This window comes from Colossoma macropomum, unplaced genomic scaffold, assembly GCF_904425465.1.
Source record: "Colossoma macropomum unplaced genomic scaffold, Colossoma_macropomum, whole genome shotgun sequence".
In the NCBI taxonomy this organism is placed as follows: domain Eukaryota; kingdom Metazoa; phylum Chordata; class Actinopteri; order Characiformes; family Serrasalmidae; genus Colossoma; species Colossoma macropomum.
The window spans coordinates 36,682,956-36,706,500 of NW_023494793.1; the positions used below are offsets into that span (position 1 = coordinate 36,682,956).

Genomic DNA, 23,545 nt, shown 5'->3' on the forward strand with positions numbered 1-23,545 from the left:
AATAGAATGGAGCATTTCACTCTGAATTACTTTCACCTTATTGATTTAATTATGCAAAAAATGTTGAAAAATCAGTATAATTACAAATGAAGTTCAAGGTTGGATCACAAAACATCAAATGATATAATAATAACTAGAACATCAACGTAGTTGTTTTGTTATTAATGATATAATAACATAGTAATAACAGTACTTCTATTACCATTCTTCCCCGTTTGCTTACTACCCACCCAGTTTAAAATATAGCGTCACCGAAGTTGAGCGGCTTGCGCATGCGCACATGCCGCTCTGCTCCTTTTATTTCTCCCGCTGGCCGCCTCCCGGGTTTGGGCAACACGGAACAAATGTGAACATTTTAAACAAAAACAGTGTTTAATTCGCGCTCGCCCGAGTTCATCTCCGAGGAACCATGGCGGTTAACTTCGGCAGAATCGTTGTCGGCATATACGTGGAGATAAAACGGAGCGATGGTGAGTTAGTTCGTTGTTTGTTGCCAGCTGGTTGTGTTTAGCTTAGTGTAGCAAAGCTAGCCTAGCCAGCCAAACTAACGTTAAGGTTTTCACTTTGAAGTCTCTCTTGGGTCGGATTAGCTGTAGCAATAGCGAAGCTATATGCTAATGCTAGCGTTTTTGAACGGACCAGCCTGCTGACTTCACTGGTCGCGGTGTCGGTTAGCCGGTGCGGCTCTGTTGCTCTGGTAGCGAACGACCTACATACAACACAGCAACGGTTACTGCAGGCTGGAAACGGACCTGCCCTTATTCAACACAACACACTGACTAACATGTTTTATTTTATTTACTGAGAGGCGGATTACTGTAGACACAGATTTAGGTTTTGTAGTAAAACCCATTTCTACGAGTATGCTTATTGTTTAGTTATGCTAAAATACTGCTGTTTCACTGTGTTGAAACGAGGGGTATCCTGGAATGTAGCTACATTTTAACGTTTGTAGACGTTAAAGCAGCATTGGAAATTTGTATTGTTCTCACTATTGTTGGATAGTTAGTGTGGGGAATGAAATGAATGATTCATCGCTACTAGTATGTAAGTTAGGTGTGTAAGCTGCTGTACTCTCTCTCTTTCTCTCTCTCTCTCTCTTTTTCTGTCTTTCCTTGTGGATGAACAGAGGAACCAACCAATGTTCTCCAGTTAAATGAACCCAAGCTGCTCTTTCTGATAGACCATTGGGGGGGTCTATCAGAACCCCATTGATTTGGCCCCCGTTGATTTGGCCCATTTTAGAGAAATGGGCCACATCACTTGAAAAAAGATTTATTAAATAAACAATGATTAATTTAAAACGTTAGATCCTAACTTTACATCTGTTATTCAGCAGCAGTTGTATCGTTATACACCTCATCTGGCTCAAGTGTTTAGTGAAATATTTGGAGGAAAAAGTGTAAAGCACAGTAGTTTTGTTGCTAAGCTGTGTCCAGCATTAAGATTGAGCTTGATGTGCTTAACTAAATACTAAAGTTCAGTTAGCTCATTTGCTCTTTCTTGAAATACACTTAATGTTAGCAAATGTTAAGCTATTTTAGACATCCAGGCTAGCAGTCTACATGTCTGAATGACACATTTTTCAGCTGTAAGTAAGCCAGCACAGGCACCAGCAGCTTCAGCTAATTCTTCAGTTTACCTGTGTAAGTTGTATAGTCTTTATTTGCATCAAAAAAGAGAATGATTTAAAGCAGTAGGAATCGTTCACAAGATAATTTCCACCCCAGCAACCCAGATTAAATGTTTTTTTTGACTTGCTGTTAACACAGACGTCTTAATAGTTGGTTAACATTATGTGGATAGTTTGGCCTCAGCCGTTGTCTTGGTAGAGTAGACTGCCTTTGGCCTAAAAGGAGCTGTTTCTAACATTGGGCTTCTGAGGGTATGAAACTAAGGATAAGCTGGCAGAAACAGGCTTATATAAAAACTGAATATGAGTATCAGACTTTGTCTTTCCGGCCCGTGCGTCAGTCTGTGAGAAAGCATTACTCACTGTGGGATGTGGGGGAATGAAGTAAGTTATCCCAGTTTAAATAATGTATATCACTGCTGTCACACGTAGTAACAGTTGGTTTGTCCAAAATGGCAGATACTTGTGAAGAATTGAAAGAGCATGACTTTTGAATTTCCTTGGTGCTCCACTGCTGTATTTAAGTCACTGCTGTGCCTACACATAATACAACGGATACCTTAAGCCTAACACCCCCTCTTCCTTCTTGTGAAGTTCCTGTATGAAATGTATTGTCCTGTGTTTGATGACGCCATTGCTTTTAAACACCAGTAAGTCCAAGAAAGACAAGAACTCTCCCAGTAATTTTTAGGAGGGGCAGGTCACTTTGGAAAGATCAGATAAACTGTAAAATGTTCTACAATGTTGACATGATAAATTCTAAATTTATTGATTTACCTCAAAGACCTGTCATCATCACGAACTTTTAGTTGATCAATTGCAATAGAAATAGTTGTGATTAACAAGTTAATTGTCTTTTTCTGTTCATTGTATTAAAGCACAGGCCTAATTGGCTGATTAGCTGTTTTGCTTCATAGCTGTTGATGCTTAGTAGCTCCCACATAATGAATGAAACAGGTCAAGTTCAAATAAACAAACATTACTCACCACTGCTTCTAAATGTGTTAAGGCAAAACACATAATGTGTATCAATAAATGCATCATCTGCTTGCTTTTATTTGCATGTATTTGCCTCAGCCCAAAAGATGAGAATACACCCAATTGTCATTCATTTATTGTGATGTAAACCTATGCTTGTGAAAGCTAACAACTGTGGAAGATAATTGCAATGTAAACAGTTTCAGTCAGCTGAAATAACTGTGATCAGGCAATGATGTAATGATTCTAACAGGCCTACATAGAACTTGTTTGACTGGTGTAAGACAGAGCCTGTTTTCTCTTTTTGTTTTCAATAAAAGTAGACCTACAACCCCTTAGTCATTAGGTTGTACATTTTGTGCTGATAAGTGCTGTGTGAGTTTTATTCTGCTAATTGAAATGTCTTGGTGTCCCTTGTTTTAAGGTAGTTAGACTGGTTATATCACTGTTGTTGCTACTATTAAATAATTGCACAGACTGGGGCATGTGAGGGATAGCGCTGAATAATGTATACAGAGACATTGCTGTTTCTGCTCTGTTCGCCGCAGGAACGTTATCACAGTGAATAGTACAACTTCAGAAATGTCCTGTGAGCAGGAGCTTTGTATCTCTCACCTTTTACTTGCCAAGATCAGGTTTTAGCTTTGGGTCTCAGGTAGAAAAATGTTTTGTTAAGGCTGCACAGGGGAGTCTCTCCACCTGTCAGAGACAGCATTTTCACAAGCTGCAAGCCTGCATTTCACATATGTTCATTTTTGATTTATTGCAGGGCGAATACATCAGGCCATGGTGACCTCTTTAAATGAGGACAATGAAAGTGTTACGGTGGAATGGATAGAAAATGGAGACACGAAAGGAAAAGAGGTAAGCCCAACAGCATTATGTAAGCTTATAACACCATCAATAATGTATGGAACAACAGTGCCAGTATTGAGAGGCTGGTGCAAAATTGTGATGCTGTCACTGTACAGGAAAGACTGAGGTTGAATATATTTTTCTCTTTTGGAACAGATTGACTTGGAGTGTATATTTTCACTGAACCCAGACGTTGCTCCAGAGGAGGAGATTTCCTTGAGCCCCGTAACTCCACCTCCTCCCACACCCAGTTCTGTGAAGGTCAACAAGATCCCTAAGGTTAGTAGGAGATCCCCAAACTCAGCATAGGATAATATATCTTCACCATGTCTTTAACATATCACCTAGTTTCATTTGTGCTTATATTCAGGATTTTGTTAAGTACTTGACATCTAATTAACAATGTGAACCAACTGATTCTTGAGGAAAACAGCTTTTAGGTGTATGAAGTACAGGTGTCTTAACAGTTAAACTGTTAAGACACCTGTACTTCATACACCTAAAAGCTGGGTTTGTTAGGCCTAATTTTGCATGCAGTGAAGGCAATACATTCAGAAAACTTCATGAAGTGCTCCATACATTTTATCCTGAAAATATTTGGCTGTCCTAACTGAGTCTTGTTATCTTACTGTTGTGCAGAATCGTAGAACCATTGCTCCTGGAAAGGCTGAGGTGCCGTCCAGAGACAATAGAGGTATGTTTGGTTCATATAATTGTATTTGTCCATATGATTGTCAGTGGTGCTGGGCAATATGGAGTAAAATTAATGTTACAATATTTCCTGCATATATCACAGTAACACATGCAGTAATAATTTGAATGTGCCTATGCTTCCATGGAGTATTGCTACATAATGCTGGAAAAGTGTCTTACAAACCTGTTTTAGCTAGTTATGACAGTTTTGTTCTGCTTCTGTTCAAATAGCATCAAAGGTGGCATTACACAGTACTGTACACATTAACTAGGCAGAAGTCACATTTCCAGGACAGAAACTTACTATTGTTTGTTTAAATTTAATTTAGTATAAAATAAAATAGAATTAAAAAACTAAAAACAGACTGCTTGGCAGCACATCTATTTTATGGGAATTACATGATACATATAATGTTCATAATATGATGAAATATGTCACTAAAATACAGCTACGCTCGAAAAGTAATGTCAGTATCTTGGTATACCAATATCAGTATAGACAATATATCGCCCAGCACTAATTGTCAGATAGGAAAATGTACAATACAGAAGCCTGCTGTCTACATAATACAGATAATCAGTAACAGAAGTTTGAGCAGTACAGCCCTGTTTGAGTTAGTCTAACACACTGACTTGTGTGTTTTCTTGTCAGTTGGCTCAACCCGGGTGCGGCCAGGCCAGCAGCAGCAGCAGCCAGAATCAGCTCTCCCTCCACCTGCCCAGCAACCAGCCCAGCCTATTCAGACTCAAACCCAACAGAGCCAGCAACAGCAGCAGAACGGTAATCACAAACAGCCAGCTCAACAACACTCCATTGTTTCCTACAGGACACAGTCGAGTCCCAGTGCTGCCCCCCTGCAGAGGATGTATCCTATTGCAACCTGACAACAGTGTTTTTGTTATAATACTGCCAGGCAGTTTTGGCTGCAAACTGTTATGTTGCAGGCCAGTATAATGCAGACCACAGTATAGCACCTTAACAGTGTGTTTATGTTTGTAGTCTGGTTCCCTTTGTCTTGACTAAAGCAGAAAAAAACTGCATTTTGGTTGTGTTTCTCTTAGCTTTCATGCAGACACATTTTACATTAAACCAAAAGATGTAAACAACAGTCAAAAGATTTTCTGAAATACATTTGGTGACAATAACTGGAATAATATCCAGTGGACTTTATGAATCATTCTGTATTTTGGCTAAACTGAGCTTGTGGGTTTTCTGTATGCCTTGTTTTATCTACACCTTGTGATATTCTAGAGCAATAAGTTCTCTGCACGGTGCAGTAGCTTTCCCCATTGAAACTTTTATAAAATGACGAGAACATAATATACAGTATAATGAAAACAGTGTTTAATAAAAATAATTTAGATGGAAGATGATTTCATAAACAGTGGTAACAGTTTAATAGTTTTTAATAACTTCGTGGTATTGAAGTATTTTACCATAGGTCTGAACATGGCCCAAACAATCAGGCCTGGATTTCCCAAAGCGTCATAGCACAAAGATGATTCTTAAGAGGCAGAGCAAGCATCACACTGAGCTCTCTTTCAACCAGTTACGATGATCATAATACTAAGATGTTGTGGAAAACTGGGCCCAGATCTGTTGCATGGTGAATTTGACACACTACCCATAATTCAGCCTCACCCAGGTGGGGTTCCAAAGGAATTAGGTGTGAACAACAAGTTGTCTGAAATCTCATCTGTGTGAAAGAAGGCCAGAAAGAGAACTGAATCCTCTTTGATGTTTCCTTATATTGTGAACACAAAAAGCACCGAGGCCATTTGCAGCTGGTGTCTTTTTAGATCCACTTAAACAGAATTGAGTTTTGTTCATTTAAAACTACACTTTGGAAGTTTTGGGGATTTGGAGACCTCTGTAGTGGAAATGTGTAACTGCATGAAATTGTAACGTTTGTGCTCCGGACCCCTTCCCGGCAGGGATGAATCTGACGATTCCAAGCGGGTTGAAAGAGTACTCAAATAGTCAAAACTTGTAATAGTCACGCACACCTTATTTTAGCATAGTTTTTTAGCAAGTTTTTTTCTCCTGATACAGTAATGAGAAATCTTACGTAGTGCTGCTTTAAAAAAACAATATGTAAAAACACCCTACATGAACAAAATACTGAACAAACTGTCGTCTTCACGTTTGGTGAGCACCAATGTTTGTTGTTGGTAATTATTGTTTATGTCTGTGAATATAAATTGATAGAATGTGTGGTACCAGATGCAACTCTTGAGAGAAACAAATTCAGCAACTGTATTTTGGATCTTTTGGAGAAGCAGAAAGCATCCTTTTTTTTTGCTGTGGAATTAAGCCTTGCTTATGTATACTCATCTCGCTTCTTCCCTGTGGGGGACGATTTATAGCAGAGCCTCTGTGAAGAGTGAAGTTATTTCAGTGCAAGCACTGACCTGGCTCCCTGCACAGATTAATCCTCTTGCTTTGAATTTGTGGAGCTTAAGTGAGTCTGGCTGTTGACTTAAACTGGTATTAAGTCAGTGCACAAATGTCGGTCACTGTTAAGGGTTAAGGATGTAAACCTTAAGCTTTTTCACTATACAATTCTGTTTTCTTTAGAAAGTGCTTCAAACATAAAAATGTAGTTTCATAGAGTTGGATTGATGGAATCATGTTGTGGTAATTGATGCCTTGATTAGAATTCATATGTTATTGCATTCCTACAAAAGCATACATCATATAACCTTATACAGAATCTCCAGCATTATTACAACGTTATTGATATGTTCGAAGATGTATGTTAAGAGTGGAATCAGAGGAATGATTACCTCTAGTTGGTTTAGGATGAGGGTGTGGAGGATTGTGTTGCATGACCTCACATGCCCACTTCTGTCTCATGATTTGCTGTTTGTTTAAGTCTCACTGACTTACAGAATCATTGTACTCCTCATTAAAGGAAAGTGACTGTTGCCAGTTAGATGGCAGATAAAAGCCAGCAGCTGTGGGGAAAACAGCTTATTTAAGATTGAAGGCCCTGTTGTTGTTTTTACTGTGTGCCACCTGCCACAGGCACTCATTGACTCTGAATGGGACACATGGGCTGTGTCCAAAACCATAAAAGTATGTCAAAAGTAATAGACCACCAATAGAAGTCCATTCATTATTACAGTATGTGTGGTATAGTAGTATGTGGTTTTGGGCACAGATATGCTCCCTGCCTGTATCTCTCAAACTAATGCAGAGAGTGAGAGATAAGAGGAAGAGATCTTTTTTAAGAGGAAGTAACTGATACTTTTGTTTAGTCAGGATTGTCTGACTCTGTTGTCATATGTATTTGGCAGCGAGGAGGAAGTCCAACTGCGTGAAAGAGGTGGAAAAACTGCAGGAGAAGAGAGAGAGGCGAAGACTGCAGCAGCAGGAGCTAAGGGAGAAGAGAGCACAGGTCAGTCTAAAGGCCTTTTCACACCTAGCCTCAAAGGGCCAGACACAATCTCGTAATGAGAATGTGAGACATACGAGACGACTGGGGACAACCTGTTAAACTTTTGATGCCTGATTGTGGCGAAATTCGTTTCCTGAAATATACCTCCTCAAAAACCCACCCCCAAATCCTTCTAGTGCATGCTTTTTTAACGTCTATGGTACAGTCAAAAACACAAACGAAGCAAGCTAGCTAACATAACACTAACATATTGCCCCCTACTTTGACCTCTGCCTTGACGATGCATTGGATTGGTTTAGAAATTTCACTCTCTGTTTGTCCCACCCTAGTAAGTATGCATTCCCACCCACATTTAGCCCAAAATTTCTAACGGTCATCCTGAGATGTTCTCATTCAAGTATGTTTCTTTCACATGAAAAAATGGATGCTATTTTTCACGTAGTGGAACCTTTACATAGGAGTGGGCAGTATACTGGTCTAAAAGTAAATACCGGTATGATGTTCTCTCATGATATGATATGAATTTTGCCATATCGTGATAAGCCCAAACACAGTGAACTGCAAACAGCGGTGCCCCCAAGACAAACTAAACATGAGCATGAACAACTTATATAACTCTTTCTAAACATACTGCTGTTTTAATAAATATTTTGTATTTTTACACCCTGTTTCAGACGTTCAAGTTTGGACACATTTGGGTCAGTTTCAAACTGCTACAGCTTGCACACGCTGGTCATTTACACACACGGCCTTTGTGCTGCTGAGCAGCAAGAACGTTCTACACATGTACTTTCACCAAACAAAATAAACAGTCAAATCTGTCACTTTCTGTCACTTTGTTTAATAAAAATGTAATGCTTAAAAGAGCACTGTACATTTGTTTAACCTGCACAGCATTCTGACTTGTGAATGGGCAATCGTTTCAAGTCTGGTGGGCCAGGAAACCATTAAGCACGACAAAGAAGAATCGGACCCGCGAGGTGTAAACTTAATGTGAAAAATGTATTATAAGAGTGAAATATTTTTTAGACACCAACTACAAGGTGCAAAATGGAATTGAAAATGAGTGAAGAGGTAAAAACAAACATGAAGATAGGCTGCAGGAGAGAATGACTAAAAACGGCTGCTATACTGAAGAAGCTACTAGAGTGTGTGATAGTATTTACACAATGAAGAATACTTTTTAGTTGCTATAATACTAATAATAATTATAATAATAATAATGGGAACAGAAGCAACAGTAACAGTACTAGTAATAATAATATTTATTTATTTGCAACTAAAATCCACACACACCGGGTACACCCCATTCTACAAAAAAGACCAGGCATGAACAGACAAGGCTACATCTAGATAAACAAAAAGTGGCTATAAACATTTGCTTAGTTGCACCAAAGTATTGGCCATTATTCCCCAGCCTTTCAGCTGTGATCCACATTATATAAAACCATTTATCTTAGAAATAAGTGTGTTTGTACTTGTAAACACATCCTATATCATTAGTAATCATTAGTAAATGCAATTTACATAAATCCAGTAGAAGTTACAAAAATTAATTAAAAAAAAGAAAGCTAGTGAGCTAGTTTGAAGAGCAAAATTTGATTGCAGATGTCTCAACATCCCCATCCATCACATTGATTTATTAAATTCTATCACCAGCACATACTACAGATTTAACAAAATGAAGTACTGATTAGAAAATCAGGTATTGGATGGTAACTACAAAAAAGAAAGGTTTGGAACAAACACACTGACGAACTTAAAATAACTACTTGTTGTGTTAATGATATTTGTGTTTATTATTTTTTGAGCAAATCAACAATCACTGCCCAGATAAATAGATTTTTTAATCCAATTTTCACAGGTGCCTAAAACTTGTGTACACTATTATATTTTCTTTAACATCCACATTTTTATAATGAACATGTTTTAGAAGCTTTTTCTGCTCTGCCACAAACAAGACAAACTGTTCTGTCACCATCATGATGCACAATAGTTTGGATTAAAATCTTGATAAATGAGAAAAGGGGACCACTGCTGATAAAATCTTTAAATCTTCAGAGTGGTTTGAGAGAAAGAATGTTTTCTTTACAGTGGTAGTGATAGGATCTGGGGGTTCGCGATGTCTACAACACAAATATAGCCAGTTTATTTACCTTTATATCTAAAATCTGATGAACTTACACATCTTGAGTTTTTGTGCGTAGTGCTGATAATTGTAAAATAGTGGTAAATCTGAAAAAATAAGTTTTCTCTAGAACTGTTCATTTTACATTATACCATTCTGAATGACTTTGTTTACATCTTAATGATTTAATTATACATACACTTAGAAAAATCAGTGGGATTCATCTTTAATATGTGTGTGCTCAAAATGAGACATGCGTTTTTCCGTCCATTAAAAGAGACAGTTTTCTTCTTCACAATTTTCACTTGTTATTGATAACGTGAGGTTATAGTTCTACGTCAGTGCAAAAGAAACATCTCCCCACACAGATTCTATCCTGCCTTTCCTGCGTTACACTCTTGTTTTAAAAGCATGACACTTGTGTCTTACAGCTTGTAATATGAATTATGAATGTTCATTTTGTTTTGAAGGAGGTTGACACGACAGTCCCTAACTATGAAATAATGCAGATGATCAGAGACTTCCGAGCGAGCTTGGACTACAGGCCGCTAACCACAGCAGATTTGGTGAGTGTGAACTAAAGTAAAGAGACTGTTCTTCATATTTTTGGCAGTTATTTTTTGGAGGAACTGTAAATATTAAGCTTTGTTTTGCTCATTATAATTGAAAACTGCTACTTCTTTTAACTGTAGTGCTGTTTTTGTAGAATTTTTATTGATGGTGATGATCTGCCATGACAGAATACATAGCAATCCGTTGTATTTTATGTAATGTTGGCAGATTGAAGAGCACCGAATATGTGTTTGCGTGAGGAAGCGTCCTCTCAACAAAAAAGGTAAAGGAGACTTTGTCTGGCAGTGATCAATCTTTGGTAAACACTTGAGTGAATTTTTATATCGAAATTGCAGTTCAAGAATTTTCAATTCGCAGGAGCTGCAAATTTTATTATAGTCAACAGGATAAGTTGCAAGTTTTAAGTATCCTAATTACATTGAACTTGTGAACTGCTTTTCGGTGAATTAGACTAATCAGAAGCAACCAAACCGTGAGATCACAACCACTGGCAGGCTGGCGCATTGTGTTAAGCATTCGAGCCTCAAGCCAGAAAAAGTATACACTGGTCTTCTTGGCCACAAAAAAGACCACCTGCACCAGTTAACGGCTATGTCCAAAACAGCATACTAATGTACTGAATAGTGTGTCACCACCATTAGAAGTCCATTAATTTCTATTGTATGTATTGTGTAGTAGTATGCCTGTTTGGACGCAGCCAAAGACTTTGTGTGTGCGCTTTCACTCACATAGCCACTTTTGATTGTAATAACAGGATATCACTGTTATGGAAGATTCATTCTCAAAGATCTGTCACAAAAGGCCTATGTACCTTTTTGTGACATCCGTCTTGCTGCCCCAAGGTTGAGAATCATTGGTTTGTAATGCTGTGAGCTTTTGAGGATGCTTTAAACTGAGCGCCCATGGATTTATGATATGTAGTATTAGAAAAATGCTGGTTACTGCAGTATTGTATGTTATCCTACTCATTTTCTTTGCACCTTGAATATTTGACAAACTAACAAGGACAAATTCAAATGTAATTTCTGAGCCCAATTGGCAGCCCTAGTGTGGTTTTTAGAGCTGTGTTCTATGTTTACATGTTTTTAACTGTGCTGTAGAACTTACTGCAAAGGAGCTAGATGTGATCACCATCCCCAGTAAAGATGTCGTCATGGTCCATGAGCCCAAGCAGAAAGTGGACCTGACCCGTTTCCTAGAGAACCAAACCTTTCGCTTTGATTATGCCTTTGACGACAGCACAACGAATGAAATGGTTTACAGGTCACTTTTTTTCATTGTGTCAAGTTGTTACGCACTGATGGTAACTTGATGTAGTTGTGGATGGAAAATGCATTGTAATGTATGGAGTTGTTGTGCACAGGTTTACAGCAAGGCCTCTGGTGGAAACTATCTTTGAGAGAGGAATGGCCACATGCTTTGCCTATGGCCAAACAGGGAGTGGAAAAACACATGTGAGGAATTATTATATAAGTATTGTATTATTCTTTTATGCTCAGCAGTAATTAAAGTATGATGTAGTATTCATACTAAAATATTGTTTTTTTTACCTTTGAAACATTGATGTCTTTGGTATTTTCAGACTATGGGTGGAGATTTTTCAGGAAAGAACCAAGACTGTTCAAAAGGAATCTACGCGTTAGCTGGTAACGTGTCTTTGTTATATTGTGCTGCTGTTGGAGGATTTTAAAACAGTGGCTCTTCTGTTCTTATAATTAAGCCCTTTCACTCGCTCCACATGCAGCTCGCGATGTTTTCCTCATGCTGAAGAAACCCAACTACAAGAAGCTGGAGCTTCAGGTCTACGCAACCTTCTTTGAAATCTACAGTGGAAAGGCAAGTGGCTGAAGCATTTTGAGTCTGTTTCCAGAACTTTGATGTTGTGAAATATTTTCTTCAGGGTGGTGTTTATGCACCTCTGTAATTTGATTGATATTCAGTAGAAGTACAATGATCCTGAACTCTAAATGCTGATTCTGATCCTGATTTCTTTACAGTTTTTGGCCAATTTCTTTCTTTATTTTTCTTTAAATGCCCTCTTTTGATTTCTTCACTGTGTGAACACATGGAACATACAAGTACCCATATTTTTTAGTAGCCGAAGTTGCAGCGTAACATTACTTTATCACTGTCTGGACAAAACCTTCCAAAAAAATTTCCATTTTTGTTTTGTTTTTTACATCATTTGAAAACGCTAGCTGCTCATTAGTGTTTTAAAATTTCATAATGAATGAACCAGTACACATAGTCCAAAATGACTTCCTTACATTAATTCTCTTTTCACTTTCTGTTGTAAATTGAGGATGTTTTTTTCTCCTGAAAAGTTACTATTTTTGAGAGATTTTGTTATAATAGTGCTGCTTTGCTTTTTTGAATTTTAAATTTGCAAATGAAAAATCAGTTGTTTGTTTAAATTAAATATAGGTGTAGCAGTATTTAAATACAGGGCAAGTGCACTTACCTCACTGATGTTATTTACGTTCTAGAATTTAAAACAGATCGGTTAAAATCAAAATAATAAACCAGTTCTCCAATGCCAATTCTCATATGGGCCGATTCAAATCTTTGAATTCCAAATGAGCATCTAGCATTCAGAGATTTAATTACATGTATAGAGAAATTGGCTTTTTTCTGGTTTGGTTGCTTCTGATTAGTCTAATTCACTTTTGCATTGGTTTTGTTGCCCAGGTGTTTGACCTGCTGAATCGCAAAGCAAAGCTGCGTGTGCTGGAGGATGGGAAACAGCAGGTGCAGGTGGTCGGGCTGCAGGAAAGAGAGGTCAAATGCACTGAGGACGTTCTCAAGCTCATCGAGGTCGGGAACAGCTGCAGGTATCTGTGCAGAGGCTTGTATAGATGCATAGGTGGAGAGACAAAGAAATAGATGAAATATGTTGTTCCTTTTGGGGTTATTTGGGTGGTACAGTAACAAGACACACTGTGTACACATAATAAATAGGCACTTAAGTTTACATTACAAGTCATATTACTCAGTTCCAGTTTATTGATTCAGTACAGTCATATGTGTTTGAAAGCAATGTATTTCTGGCCACATATCATATGTGTGTGATGTAGGACCACATCTGAAAAACAGATCTGTGTGACATTTGGGCAAGATTTGGTTTCATGGCATTTTTAACCTTGCATTGTGAACTTTACCATAATTAAATACACTGCATGTATTTCGACATGCAAACAATGCAAAGATATCAGTTTATAAGCATGAGAGTGCAGAAGACAAAACATCAAACTAAGGCATTCAATATGTTATTCAACTAGCCCACTCTTCTTTAGAAGCTTCAGATCCACCCAACCCTTGATGGAATAAACATAGCCTGTTTCATTTTCAGCTCCTATTCACTGTAGCTAGCTGGTTTTATTGACTCTTTACTCTTTGTCATTCACCTTTCCTTTCTCAGAACATCAGGCCAGACTTCTGCCAATGCCCACTCATCCCGCAGCCACGCCGTGTTTCAGATAATTCTGCGGAGGAAGGGGAAGATGCACGGGAAGTTCTCGCTCATTGACCTGGCAGGTAATGAGCGTGGAGCTGACACGTCCAGCGCTGACCGGCAGACACGTCTCGAGGGTGCCGAAATCAACAAGAGTCTACTTGCACTTAAGGTCAGAGAGCCCTGAGTGAAAAATATGGAAAATTGTACCACCAATTAAAGCAATGGGTTTTTCTTACTCTATTTGATGTCCCCAGTAAAGCCATCTATTAGCATTATGCAGACTGTATGTAAGTCATCACATACTTGCCTCAAACCACACCAATTTGTTAAGAAGCTCAAATTATAGTGATGTACTATTATGGGAATTGGAGGCTGATGGAAAATACTTGACATCAGCACGTACAGTTGTTTGCAAATGTTTGAAGCGCCCCTGGTCAAATGACATGTCTCGTTGATTTTCTAAGTGAAAATAAGTAAACACATTCTTTAAAGAGAGCACACTGCATATTTTAATACACAATAGTGCAGTTTGTTTGTTGAATTTAGTCTTTTTTAGCATGAGTAATGAGTTATGTCACATTTTACATTTTATGCTTTTTTTCCCCCAATATATTAAAGACAGCAAATAAATAGAAATTGTGCAAAAAATGTTCAGAAAAAATTCCATAGTTAAGTTTGTTCCCTGTAGAGAACTTATTTTCACTTAGAAAATCAACAAATCATGTCACTGATTGGGAGTGTGCATACTTTTGCATACAACTGTACATACCAGAAAATGCCAATACATAACATTTTATTTTGTACAAATGCAATAAAATTAATAAAATGTAGACCTTTTAACACAGTAGCCCAGCATTGCCTAAACATCCAGCTCTTCTGAAAACAATAAATACATCATCAAGTGTTGGTTTGAGATTTCTGTGAAATTGGAATAACTTTTTAGCGCTGATGTCTTTGCTTAAGGGAACTATCTACAGATAGTGATTTCATCATGCATTCCTGTTACATAGACTTGCTTATGTTATGTTTGGCATACACTGCACTTTCGTCTCAAGGTGGAGGTTTCAAAATAGCTGCTGCACTATTTTTATACATAACTACATCATGCTTTGCCAGAAACCACATAAACAAAACTAGAGATTATGTAACAGTTTGATCTTAGGTGACTCCATGATACAGGCTTGCGTTTTGCGCACTTCTAACATGTGGCTATAAGCTTGTTACCTGTTAGCTACATTATCTTCACAGCTCCAGTGCAAAAATACTGATGCAAACTTCAGATACTTAACATGAATGATGTATTTATGGTAAGGGGAAAATTGTGTAAATTAGATCTTTGACCAAAGTGTCGCTTTGTGTGTCTGATGAGCATAACTTAATTTTATATTCCGCTAAAATGCTTATGTATCCTAAAGCTGCTTGAGATGTGCTCTAAAATGGAAACCTCTGTTTATTAGGAGTGTATCAGAGCCCTGGGGCGGAACAAACCACATACACCGTTCAGAGCCAGTAAACTCACACAGGTGCTCAGAGACTCCTTCATCGGGGAGAATTCCAGGACATGCATGGTAAATAGCCACTCCCTCTTCCCCATAAATCTGTATTCAGAACTCAGTCTTGTTATTAATGCAAATGATTTCCAAACTCTTTATCTTTGCTTTTCCTGTTCAGATTGCCACTATCTCTCCTGGAATGGCTTCCTGTGAAAACACTCTGAATACACTACGATATGCCAACAGGTAGGATTGCAGCCTCTTCTTGAGTTTAGTTCATATGTCCTATGAACTATCTGCCTGCTTTCTGATATTCCTCATTTAACGCTGACAGTGAATGGTACTGTGCTGCTCCTCCTGGTGTTGAACCATTACTAGTTATAGGGTCAGTGACAAATAAGGAATTTCGAACTGATAATTTACTCTTAAAGTTCACCTATCTTGCAGCATTTTATGATTTTAAAGGTTTCAAGCATAACATCATGCCAAATTATTTTATTTAGAATTCTATCTAAGAAAATAATTTTTTAATAGTTTATTTAATCTGCATATGTGGTCGGACAGTCGTGCTACCTTACATTTTTACATTTTTGAAGGCATAAATGCCTAAATTTTATTTTGATGCACTGGAAATATATTCACATGAAGGAGACATATAATAATGTGTTAAATGCCATTATTTATTTTGACTGTCATATGCTGTGTTGTATGTCATGCATTTCTTATGTTGGGTTATTATTATTTTATGTGAAAATAATGGACTTGGGCACAGAAAAATGTCATTGTCATTGACCTTATGATATTAAAATACATGAACTATTAACTTAAGCCTGATATTAGGTAAACGTAAAGGGGAAGAGCTCATAACACATTTTATGTGCAAAAACGCAGAAAACCAGAGAGAGTGGACCAGACACTTTTTTCCACAGGGAAGGTCTTTAACAGAGATTTCACTGTTGAAGCTGATATTAATGGTAAATTATTATCACACTGACTCTTATTAGCCAAACTAAACGTGAAGCGAGTTGATGCAGACTTATTTTGTACAGTGGTTTTTAAATGTTGTAATCAGATTTAAATATTTAAATGTCTTACAAATAACATGCATGTCAAATGTTTGTCTCCTGATTCTTTGTCTTCCTCTTCCTTCTCTTTCTCTTTCTCTTTTGTCACCTGTCTTTTGTGCATCTTCCTGGCTGCTTCAGGGTAAAGGAGTTTGGGATTAGTCCCTCAGACATCCCGTTCTCTCAGGGGGGTGGAAGTCGCTCTGAGCTCTCCCCCACCTATGAGTATGAGCACAAGCCTATTATTTCAGCTTCCCACTCGCTTCACAGGCACACTCATGCCATTCACTTTCTGGTTGCATCCTGTTGGCTAATTTTTGGCCTGTGACACATGGAAAGGGATGTTCGCTTTCATGCAGTGTCATGCACCTAGATAACGCACTCAGTCTGTCCTTTCAGCAGACACAGTGCACTCTAATGCAGAAGTAAATGCTGCTTCTTTGTCCCATTTTGAGTGTCGTGCTTGGTGAATATTTTTCATCAACCTCCCTCCTATTTTAATCTGTTTTCATTTCATATTTTCAAACTTGGGCATGTGTGCTGTGCCTTTTCAGTGCTGTTTTTGTTGTGATTGCTTTCTCTTCTGTTTGGGGCAGAAACAATGTGCACAACCCTGCTCTTAGAGATCTACTGTCCTGCAGACCTCAGTTCCTATGGACGCAGAACGTAACGATATATTGTTATCATAGTAAATTTTGTATGATAAGCTTTTCCAAGTATATTGTGGATTAAAAAGAAATTTAGAAAGGGCTCAAAAAGCAGTCCAGGCTGAAACACTGCTTTTAACTTCAATGTGAATGCGCAGGGCTAAACTGCTGTAGGCTGAACAGGTGTTAGGTGAACATGCTAGTTTCAGTGACCACAAAAACAGTAAATTCTTAACAAACTGTTTATGCAGCCTAAGTTTTCACGTACAGTCATACGTGAAAGCTTGAGCACCCATGGTCAGATTACATGTTTTGTGGATTTTTTAAGTGAATATAAATTAACACATCAAACATTTTAGTGCACAATTTGTTTATTTGCTGGGTTTAACATATTACAACCATGCTTCCAAAAAGGTTGGGACGCTGTGCAAAATGTAAATAAAAACAGAATGCAATGATGTACAAATGATCCCAGAGAGGCTGAGTCCTTTAGAAGTAAAGATGGCAAAGGGGTTTTGTGTGGCAAGTGCAGCAATTCAAAAATAATGTTTCTCTACATAAAATATCAAAGAACTTCATCATCTGTGGTACATCTAGAGAAATCTCTATATGCAAGGCTTAAGTGCACATGGCATGGATGATTTGCATATCTGTGAAGGCACTATAATGCTGGATGATTTATACAGGTTTTGGCAACATATCGCTGCTGTCGGAAGAAAACCATGTATCTCCATTTTTGGCGTTTTTCAGTTTTTGACATAATTTGACCATGCCTGTTGCTCTTTACGTTGTATGTAAATTTCATGATGATTGGACTGAAAGAAATGACCCAAAATGACTTGAAAAAAAGTCTGGTTCCATTGACTTACATTATAAGTAGAGTATGTTTTTTTCTTCTCCCGTAAGGTTACCCTTGTGGAGATACCAGGTTTTCTTCCGACAACAGCGATATGCTGCCTTCTATAAGATGTCTTATTCAGGGAAGGCCTTGTTTATTTCAGCAAGACAATGTTAAACCACATTCTGTGTGTATTACAACAGCAAGGCTCTATAGTTAAAGAGCTAGGGTGCTAAACTGGCCTGCCTACAGTCCAGATTGGTAAACCATTGAAAACATTTGGTGTATTATGAAACAAAAAATACGACAAAGGAGACCCCGAACTGTTGAGTAGTGGAAATCCTATATCAAGCAAGAATAGGAAAACATTTCACTTTCAAAACTAAAGCAGTTGGTCTACTCAGTTCCCAAACGCTAACAGTGTTGTTAAAACAAGAAATGATCCAACACATGATAAACATGTCCGCGTCCCAACTTTTTGGAACGTATTACTGGCATCAAATTCAAAATTGGCCTATATTTTTCAAAAAACAATAAAATTTGTATGTTTCAATATTTGATATGTTGTCTTTGTACTATTTTGTACTAAATATAGGGTTTACATGATTTGTATATCATTGCATTCTGTTTTTATTTACAATTTGCACAGTGTCCCAACTTTTTTGGAAACAGGGCCGTAGAAATTTTAGAATTTTTTTTTTATTTAGCAAAAACAGTAATTGTGCATTAAAATGTGCAGAAGTGTGTTCTCTGTAGAGGATGTTAAATTACAAATTGCATATCACAATTTATATCTTGAAAATATTGAGTATTATTTATTATGTACTATATACTTTCGACATATTACCCACCCCTAGTTCCAACCCTCATGTGAAACACCTGACTGTACTATCGTGATGCTTCTGATGAGGTTGAGGAGACTGTAGCATTTGCATAAGAATTGGGGTGGGGTACTCGGTGCAAGGTGGTTGATCTCCGGAAGCATGGGGGGCACTGCTGGTTTAACCTTTTGTTGCGAGAATTAATAAGAATCACTGTGGGGGACTAAATAAATGCAATGACACCATAAGCAGTCAGAAATGTAACAGACTGTTAAATTATTAGTTAAGACGGCTGTCCATCTCCTCTTTTTGTAAAGTGGTTCAGAATATGACCCTGTCAAATCACGTCAAGCTGTTCACACTTGGGAAATGTGATTGCAGCCCTTGTTTTCTGTGTGTGGTGTCATTCACGTCAGTATGGTTGCTGTGGAAGTTGCAGTAGTTATAAGCATTCTCTCTCCTCCTGTGCCCACAGAGTGAAGGAACTAACCGTGGACCCTAATGCTGTGGCAGAAGGAGTTCGACCCAATATGAACGCCATTAACCAGCTGGACATCATGGATGAGGAGTGGGAGCTGAGCAACTCCCCTCAGAGAGACGATCTAAAACTGCTGTGTGAACAGAATGTAAGCTCCTTTTATATCCTCGACCATATGTTCAGCATCTAAGAATGTGGTGAAATATTAGGTTATTCTCATATTTTCAGCACAGCTGTCATAATTTGTAAGTTGAGGGTTATAAAAGTCTGACCTAAAGATAGATCTTTTAGTGTTTTGATGTATCCTGTCTAAAGATAGTGTTTAAAATGCTATACATTACTGATTTAATGTTGACCCTGTATTATTGGAATGGCTGTTGTGTTTTGCAGGAAGAGGAAGTGTCCCCTCAGCTCTTTACCTTCCATGAGGCGGTATCCCAACTGGTGGAAATGGAAGAGCAGGTCCTGGAGTACCACAGGGCAGTGTTTGAGGTCAGTGACATTTGCACTGTGCATCAGAGATGGGGACTTTGAGTCAACAACCCAGACTTGAGTCTCATGTTGTCTTTAATAAAATCTTTAGTCTAATTGATGGAATAAAGTGCTACAGTAGAGCAATATCATATTTGTCATTGGGCAATATCATATTTTATTGTTATCGTAATGCATTTTGTTATAGTGATAAACTTTTCTGGGCATATAGTGGATATTGTTGGTACTTAAAGAACACTGACCAACTGAATGTTTCATTGAAAATATTTAGTCCTATTTAATTGGATATAGTGCAGTGTAGTAGTATTTTAAAGGTTGAATAAAAAATCTTTGTACCCAGAGGCTCTACTAGTGCATTATGTTTGTGTGAAAATATTGTGATACATGTCATGTATTGTGAAAATGTCTCAAGTATCAGTAAATGCGGTGTTTAAAGAGAGGCAAAACACCTTCTAGCTAACTAAAACAATTTTAGCTAAAAAAACAATTTTAACATCAGAACATCTGGTTAGCTGTAGTTTGTGTAGCTAGTATGCTAGCTAGCTTACATAAAACCTAATTCAGCTAAAGTTTTGGTAATTTTGAGAGAAATATGATTTGTAACTTAGTAAAACATCAAATAGATTAGCTAACAACTGAAGGTAAATTAGCTGTTGCACTAGCTAACAAGTTGCTATCCTTATTATGTACTACCTTTTTAAACACCACTTTTACTGTATGTAGTGATTCAGTTTCGACAGCCTGAAGGTTTTGATGACAGGCTTGTTATTTGAAACTTTGTCAGACTTGATGGGTTTTTAGTAGTTTACTTTGGTACAATGCAATACTAAACTCTATCCAAGACTCAACTTGGACTCACGTCCCAGAGACTTGGAACTTCTGGGTCAGTGTCTTTTAACCTTGGTCCTGGAGGCCCACTGTCTTGCACATTTTTAGTGTTCTGCTTTAACACAGCCAATTTAACTCAATATTGGGCTGTTAATGAGCTGATTAGTTGGATCAGGTGTGTTGGGAGCAGGTAAAACACTAAAACGTGCCAGGGCAGAGGACCTCAAAGACCAGGTTTGAGAAACACTGCTCTAGGTTACATTTTTCATATCAATTTTTAAGCCTAATTGAAATTGTGTGTACAGGATGGTTACAAGATTGCAAATTGTCCAGTTTTCTGTGTCACTTTATTGGTTTTAGCGATACAGTATCAGTAGTAAACAAGTGGATGTTTGCACTGAAGCCCACATCGGAGCCAGATAAAGTCAGATAATGTTTATGTCCACATGAACAATTAGTGTCCCATTACACTGTCATTGTGTTACTAAGGAAATTAGAGATAAACCTAATAAAACAGCCACACAGTGCGATACATCACATGATAGATGTGTTGCTGACCTGGGCATATCAAAGAAGAAATCCTTGACAAAATAAATTAGATAATCAGTACTTTTGATACTTAAACTTGCCGTTTTTTGTGTACAGGAGTCGATTAGGTGGCTGGAGGATGAGAAGGTTTTGCTGAAGATGACCGAGGAAGTGGATTATGACGTAGACTCCTACTCTTCCCAGCTTGAGCAGATTCTTGATCAAAAGATTGATATCCTGATTGAGCTCAGAGGTAACCTACTTTCTCCACTTTGTTCAGTATTCAGCTTTCCATAATATCCAAGTTAAAAGTTTACACGTTTAATTTAAACACGTTTTCATTGGCTGCATATTTTTGTATAGCTGTTAATCAAAAAACAAATGACCCTTTTTTGTGTTGCTCATTACTAATAGCAGGATTTTGTGTATGTGTTTCTGCCTTCATTGTACAGATAAAGTGAGGTCGTTCCGCTCTGCCCTGCAGGAAGAGGAGCAAGCCAGTAAGCAGATCAGTCCCAAAAGACCTCGTGCTTTGTAGGCTGGGACTGAGGTCATGGGCACAAGCATGACTGCTAGACACTTAGTGCTTAACAATGAAGCAGTTTCCACAAAAAAAAACAAAACAAATATGACAGCAAGGAGAGTCTGTGCTAGATGACCTAGTGTTCAGAAGAATTGTTCAGAAAATGGATTTCTCTTTATTTTGCTCAATCTTCAAAACATTGGTTGCACCCGCGTACGGGACTGCTTTAAGTTGACTGCTGATCTTCAAGTCTGCAATTAGTTGCATTCATGTATTTACAAATGAATCATCTGGTTTGTATTTCCAATAAACAGCCCTTGAAGATTGGCTAAACAGCTGTACGAACACTTACACATCAGGAAAGGATTAAGGAAAGTGAATTAATTTTTGTCTTGGAGGTCTTGATGAAGTGAGACTCTGGTAAACTTGGGAAATGTGTTTTTTTTTTTGTTTTCTTTTTTAATTTGTTCGTATTTATTTATTTTTTTAATTTTAGGTAAGTGGCTGTTGACTACATGGTCCGTTCTTTTAGGGTTCTTACCACTTCCATCATTTGAAGTTGTTCTAAATTCTATGCATGTGCATTCAGTACCCTGTTCACCATTCTGTTATAAGCATGATAGACCAGGCCCAGCTGCACTTTACAGTATGTTGTTTCTGCGGAGGTTGTAATTGAACCTCCGTCAGCACTGCATAGACACAAGTTGTATTATTCCTTTGTCTCCCATTGGAGGGTTCATTATTTCGTTTGTTATGGTCGTTTCAGTCCCACCGTTTTATTTCTGACAAGTGTTTTTAAGGAGGTTGCTGCTATGCTGGGGTAGGAGTAGAGCAGGAGTAGAGCAGGAGTCAACATTGATAGGCTTGCATGTGAGAGGTGTTTTTTTTTTTTTATTTCATTTTTTTTTGTTGTTTTAATTTTCTTTGCTGATGTGTTAATTCTGTTTGACCAGCTGTAGATTGCTTTCATTTGTGTCATACCATGTTTTCTGGTTTCTGGCAGACTAACTGTTGCACAAAGCATTCCTCTCTTTGCTTTCTACATTTAATACTTCCAAAATTTTGCAACACCTAGTAGCAACATTTGTAAAAAGAAAAAAAAAAAACAAAAAACATTAGGACAAGATGCTGTTAACAGTTATTTAGGTCAAACCACTCACCTACAGCTGATGTTTTCACTGTTAGCACCAAAGTCAATGGTGGCTAAATAAACATTGATTTGACAAATCTGATGTGATTTTTGGGAAGTTTATTCTGTCAGTTGGTGCTGAATCTGTGTGCTTTCTTGCTTTGTAGGGCCAAAGTAAGGAAATGTAGAGACAGAGAGACTGTGATGAACCAGGCTTGATGTAGTCAGTCACTAGAGGTATAAGGTAACCTTTGAAGTGCCAGGCAGTTGGAAGGAGATACAAGGGCTGCTCTGTGTTTCAGTGTTTTAATAGATAACCCATGCTATTCAGTCCTAATGGGATTTGCATAATCTGGATTTTTTTGGGTTGTATTCAGGTAGGGAAAAATAAACTCATACAGTGTTAACAGACAAGCCTTATTGCTGGATGTGTTAGTAGCCAAGGAGAGTTGTGGGGACACAAGTGTAATGGGTTCACATGGTACAAAGGGGCTAAGAGGGTTGCATCATATTGGCAGGTGCATCTCCTATCTTTTCCCTCCTTGTTTCTTTTCCTTATACCTTAGCTCCTCTCTTTGAGCACATGAGGAAGACATGCAAGCAGGGATAAGCTGTGAAAATAGAGGAATTAACGCCAAATATATTTGTTAATTGAAATGTTTTTTACTCCGCTCTCACTTTTAACACCTGTCACTTGGTTTAACTGATCTGCAGATATTGAACACTGAGACCCAATCAACTGAGCTTTCCTAAGGGTATGTTTAATATTAAGCTACATCAACAATGTAATTAACTTTAATCAGTCTTTCACAGTACCATCCACAGAGGGTGGAAGGCAGAGAAATTGTACCCCGGAGTTACATCATGTACTGTTTCCTCACTCTGAAACGCTCCTCTTTCTTTGATTGCTCCAAGTGCATTTAAAGAACTGATATATCCTTAAAGGGGAATTAAGAATTTTCAGAATTTCTGCATTATTAAATAAGATG

The 23,545-nt window shown here is 37.9% G+C and overlaps 1 protein-coding gene across 2 annotated transcripts; it reads left to right on the top strand.

Moving 5' to 3' along the window:
• The first annotated feature begins 286 nt into the window (after window positions 1-286).
• kif2a (kinesin family member 2A) lies at window positions 287-22,659 on the top strand. 2 transcript variants are annotated; one of them, XM_036579418.1, is made up of 21 exons: window positions 287-470; window positions 3,381-3,475; window positions 3,623-3,745; window positions 4,106-4,160; window positions 4,812-4,940; window positions 7,460-7,560; window positions 10,159-10,254; window positions 10,469-10,523; window positions 11,362-11,524; window positions 11,625-11,715; window positions 11,844-11,907; window positions 12,006-12,097; window positions 12,950-13,092; window positions 13,680-13,884; window positions 15,173-15,283; window positions 15,387-15,454; window positions 16,414-16,503; window positions 19,021-19,204; window positions 19,447-19,548; window positions 21,022-21,157; window positions 21,357-22,659. In XM_036579418.1, the coding sequence occupies exons 1-21, from the start codon at window positions 410-412 to the stop codon at window positions 21,440-21,442; spliced, it is 2,250 nt and encodes a 749-aa protein (XP_036435311.1). In that variant the 5' UTR covers window positions 287-409; the 3' UTR covers window positions 21,443-22,659. The 2 variants fall into 2 exon arrangements, with proteins under 2 accessions (XP_036435311.1, XP_036435310.1); XM_036579417.1 differs by lacking the exon at window positions 16,414-16,503 and having other exon boundaries at window positions 19,054-19,204.
• Window positions 22,660-23,545: the final 886 nt, after the last annotated feature.

What these genes read in the sequence shown, in the direction of transcription:
- kif2a (XM_036579418.1), top strand. Translation starts at nt 410, where the DNA reads ATGGCGGTTAACTTCGGCAGAATCGTTGTCGGCATATACGTGGAGATA. An exon ending in AGGTCAACAAGATCCCTAAG is followed by an intron (nt 3,746 to 4,105) that starts GTTAGTAGGAGA and finishes ACTGTTGTGCAG; the next exon opens with AATCGTAGAACCATTGCTCC. An exon ending in CAGGGAGTGGAAAAACACAT is followed by an intron (nt 11,716 to 11,843) that starts GTGAGGAATTAT and finishes TGGTATTTTCAG; the next exon opens with ACTATGGGTGGAGATTTTTC.